General features: G+C 33.8%; 1 protein-coding gene across 3 annotated transcripts in view; it reads right to left on the reverse strand.

Annotated features, from left to right (window-relative positions):
* Nucleotides 1-4573, reverse strand: part of LOC129941926 (homeobox protein abdominal-A) — a 71505-nt gene extending 66932 nt beyond the window's left edge. Inside the window, exons 1-2 of one of the 3 annotated variants that reach the window (XM_056050705.1) lie at nucleotides 2235-4573; nucleotides 1168-2054 (exon numbers count right to left, since the gene is read on the reverse strand). In XM_056050705.1, the coding sequence (XP_055906680.1) occupies nucleotides 1168-1862 (695 nt within the window). In that variant the 5' untranslated portion in view covers nucleotides 1863-2054; nucleotides 2235-4573. Of the gene's footprint in view, nucleotides 1-1167; nucleotides 2175-2234 lie in introns of those variants that run through there. The other 2 variants (XM_056050704.1, XM_056050706.1) reach the window with 2 other exon arrangements.
* Nucleotides 4574-5112: the final 539 nt, after the last annotated feature.

Genomic DNA, 5112 nt, shown 5'->3' on the forward strand with positions numbered 1-5112 from the left:
ATTTCTCAATTAATTCCTACTAAAGTAAGTTCAAAAGCTGATAACTCAAACCCAATATAAAATTCTAAAAAATATTCTCTTGAATCAATTTGGGGTTTATACATATAATTTGTTGAAACATCTCCCAACGTTTATTAAGACTCTATAGAACGTTGCTTAAATTCATGTTTCAAAATATATATATTCTAATTCGCTACAGATACAATGGTTTGTTTGATATGCTTCTATTAAATCACTTTTATTTATACTTTATTGGCGTCTAGATATATCTTCACTTTACTCAGCCTCTATGCAACATTTAGAAATGTATAAATCACTAATTGTATAGATTATTTAAGAGTCGTATCTGTTTTTTTATAGCTTCTTATAGTTTGTATTTTAAGCGACGGCATTGCATGATGTTTCTACATGACAATTATAAATATATCATTATTAGAATGTTGTTGGAGGCCACAATGGGAAAACATCTAAAACCAATAACGTCTAAAAGTACAAGACTAGACTTTCCTGATATAAGACTATTTAGATGGAATAAATGAGGTTTAACTAAGTTTCAAGTGATTCTGCTAAGAATTTCAGCATGAAATGCACCAAAATTTGTCAACTAATAGCAAGTCAATTTAATTTCAAAATTAAAGGGTTTCTTACACTGAAAGCCTGATCTTATATTATTAATCTTATTCTTCTAACTAAACTAACTACTTATTTTTAAGTAAGAAAAACCATACGCTGATACAAAAAATATTTAATACAGAGCATTGTTTTCTAGCTTTTAATTAGCATGAATTGTCTAAAGTATCTAAAGTGTCTAATCTAAAGTATCTTTAAGTTTGGTTGCAGAAAATGTGCTTAAGTTAGAAAAATTTGTGTTTCAATATTTATTTAATACACTTTTTGTTTAAAGCTTTGTGTACATCTTATTTTTATTCGAGAACTGCTGTCAAAATGATTTCCTCATTTTCATCCATCCCGACGGCATTCACTCATTTAGTTCCTATATTCGAAATCTACTAAAGCCACTGTATCCTTTCTTAAGATTTTTAGAAATCAACTTTAAGGGAATTCTTATTTAATTTCTTGCAAGAAGCATTTGACAAATCGACCTATTTTGGGACTATCATTTAAAATAAGCAAACAAATTTCTAATTCTATAAAGTTCTCAATTACCTGCAAGATTTGTCTTCAAGTCCGGAAAAACCTGGCATTCCCGTCAGGCCACCGTGCGATGTGGGATGGTTGGATACGTATGGATACATCTTAGTTGTGGGTATAGCAAACGAATTTGGACTGTTATTTGAATCTGCGCTGCTCCTTAAAGGACTCCCTTCGGCAGTCGAACTCAAATGATGATGTGGCGTAGGCGATAGACCGTTAGAACTTGCTGCTGCTGCGGCACTTGTTATGACCTTATGATTTTGAAATGCAGCTGCTGCGGCTGCTGCTGCTGCTGCGGCGGCGGCGTTTAACGAATAACTGCTCGAAGTATTATTACTACTCGAACCTGGTGAATGTCCAAATGTGGCTGGCGAGGACGATGAAACAGGTGAATTAGAGCTTAATTGTTGCTGCTGTTGCTGTTGGAGCTGTTGCTGTTGTTGTTGATGGGCTGCAGCGACGACGGCCGATTGTTGTTGCTGTTGCAATTGTTGCTGCTGTTGCTGATGATGATGATGCAATTGTTGCTGATGCTGATGATGATTTTGTTGAGCTGCGGCGGCGACGGCTACTGCTGTTGCTGAAGCGACGGCTGCTGCGGCGGCGGCTGCTGATGATGAATTTTGTTGACTTGTTAAATGTGAACTTATAAATGGTTGAAACTGTGGATACTTTGGTAGCATACTATCAAAAACAAATTTTGACATTGCACATATTTACGTTAGGCTCTCGTTTACGAAGGAAATTTTAATCTTTTTTATTTTTTATTCTTTTTAGGTAGGTAAGTAGGTATATTTAATTTTGAACAAAAATGTGTTCTTGATGTTTATATAGAGAAGGAATAATTAATTAAGAGGGATTGTGTTAAACAACAACTATTGTGGGATATCTATTAGTATCTAACGAGAAAGATTGAAAAAAAATTGAGACAAAAAAAAGTATCTATAGTTTTTTTCTTATGTAGGTATACAATATTATTATTTTGTTTAGTAAATTACTGAGAATATATAGATAGAGTATATATGTATGTATATTTTAACGTTAATAGTAGTAGAATATGTAATTTATATTTTTTTTACCTTTGTTTTAAGTTTTCTAGTTTTTCTTATATTTTTGTTTTTGCAAATTCAATTTCAAAATTTTATAGTTTTCATTCAGTTTAGATATTTGTGGGGAATTCCGTTTGAAGTATTGATGTGTTTTGTAGAATGACGCTGTTTTTCAATTTATTTTTCAATTTCTTACGAACCGATAGAGATTTATAATTATTATTGAAGAAAATAACAGTGTCCATATAGCACGTGTATATTGTGTAAAGGAAAACGTCCGAAATTACTAAAATAATAACAACAAATTAAACACTTTTTCTCTGTTCACGTTTGTTTTAAGTGCGGTAATAAAATTCTGATGAGGGAAATATAGGTACACGAATTTTATGGTTATAGATACTTTATCTATTGCGGCAGCGGCGGCGGTAATAGCATCAGCGGCAGAGGACACTGTGTTCACTTTTTCTTATTTTCAATCATCACAGAGATACTCGCTCTCCAAATAGGTATATAGGTATTGTATCTTTTTTTTTTTACTTTTTATTGCTTAAGATTCACAGATTTATTTGATTTGTATCTCAGGAGGTTAGGACATAACACATTTCTGACAACCAACAAACAAAATTAAAACACAACCGGGAAGTATCTCTCAAAGGTGCGTAACGATATATCTTTCTATTAGATCATTTCCCAAACTTGTATCTTTTGCCCAAATTTTTTATGATTTTTTAATTTTTATGGTCATTTTGATGGCCAATTAGACAATAAACGAAACAAACAGAAAAAACAATTATCCGTGTACTAAATTTTCATTCCACAAGAGCGAGAGACCATCACAACCGCACACACAGAATGATAAAAAATACAAAAATTATATCTGACAGTTTTTCCGAAAACAATCGGCGTTGGTGAGTGTGTCGCGTATTCGTTCTTTCAATGATTTTCTTTTTATTTTGTTTTTTGTTATGAAACTTTTATTGAAACATAAAAATGATTTAGCAATTAACCCGCCATGTAAACAACGTACATTGAAATTTATACCATAATTATTATGTTCATTCGAGAGTGAATTGTTTTTTGGCGATTTTTTAAAATTTTTTGGAGAGCTGCTGCGTTGCGTTGTGAATTGTGCGAACGTTCAAGCGTGCGAGCGTGCGATTGATGCGATGCGATGCGGGATGCGTTTGTTTAAAAAAAGATACTTTTTCCACAGACACGGCTGGCTGGGCTGTTTTGGGTGTGTGGAGAACTGTGCAAGAGATGTTGATGTTGACAAGGAAGAAGACGAAAACGAAGGCGATGGCGATGATGAGATAACCTCAGAGCCGATTCTGAGGATGATGATGACGATGACGAAGATCCGTGTATACAAATAACCAAGACGAGACTATACGAGATACAACGACGACAAAATATGACGATAATGACACAATAATAGATGAATCCAACAACACAAATAGTGTAAAAGTATCTCTACTAATGCGCCGAATAAAACGAACAATATAAAATAAGTATTAAAATAAAAGAGAGAGAGTATGTTGTACAAGAATATAGTAGATAGGTAGTGATGATGTTCAAACAGCAAAGAAACAACCGTTTTGGCGGTACTATAAATATAATAAAAACAATTTTTGTTTTTCTTTTTTTTTATTATTATTTAGAGAAAAGAGTATAAAAATTTTTGTAATAGGTAATTTTTCGATCGTATAAGTCCGAAGCTGTTTGCGTTATGAGAAGTAGTTCGTTTATGGCACAATACAAAAGCTATGATGATATGGTTACGCGATTTCGCTTCACGCTGCTATATTTTGTATCTAATACATATACAGAAAAGATACAGATACTAACATACACATTGTTGGTTTGCTTTGATATTTTTGTTGAATTTGAGTTTGAGTGTTCGTTCGGTTCGGTTCGGAGGAAAGCATTGGGTTGTGTTTTATTTTTCTTCTTTGGATTATTTTTTGTTTTCTTTGGTTTTCCTGTTGGGTTTTTGCTGATTGTGTCTATATACGAGGCCACACACACATACTAAGGTACTCTGAGTCTCCACACACAGAACAACCCCAAAATTTGTGTTGTATCTCGGGAACGATACGATTTGATACCATGAGCATGAGCTATAGAGATGCAGAGGGTTTGAGTGCTTGTTGGCCTGCTTGCTCTTGGTTGGAATTGGATGAGTGTTGGGTGCTGCTGCTGCTTCTGCTGCCGTTACCCTGTGCCGCTCCCTCTGGCGGGTGATGTGTGATTTTTTCAATATAGCAACTTTCGATGTATGGGTGAAAGGAAAATTTGCATGACAGTGTGTGTGTGTGATCGAAGAAGAACTGGATTCTGAGTGGAATCGAAGAGGAAAATGTTCTTCTTTTTTCTTTTCGTCGTAGGAATGTTCGTATAAGAAGAATTCCAATCCAATTGAAATTGCCATGCAATGGATTTTTTAAAATGTTCTTTTTTTCAGATTTCAGTTTTCAATCTATCGGATAAAAAACAGCACGTTATGTTGGTACCATGTGCTTTTTCTGTGGTTGGAGAGGAGCTTTTGTTTGAGTTTTATGTATTATTTTCATCTCTTATTTGGATTTGGAGAGTTTGCATCGCTATGAAATACATTTTTACACCTGGATGAAGTAGGACAGCTGATGTGGTGTACGAGTATAAAAAGCTTTTTCTGAGATTTAAATTATAGTGTTGTCTTTGTTTATTACATTAGGTGTATGAGGTACCAATTTGATAGGAGCTTATATTGTGTAGAGGTGGGCTGAGACTGAGATATTGTTAAAGCTTTTATATTCGAGTGGATAGATGCATTTTTTATGCCGCAGCCGCACTTTGTTTAAGTATCTATAATCATAGCTGTAATGTGTTCATATAAAATGAAATTGGTTATATTTATTTTTGTGCG

This window comes from Eupeodes corollae, chromosome 1, assembly GCF_945859685.1.
Source record: "Eupeodes corollae chromosome 1, idEupCoro1.1, whole genome shotgun sequence".
NCBI classification, from domain to species: Eukaryota; Metazoa; Arthropoda; class Insecta; order Diptera; family Syrphidae; genus Eupeodes; species Eupeodes corollae.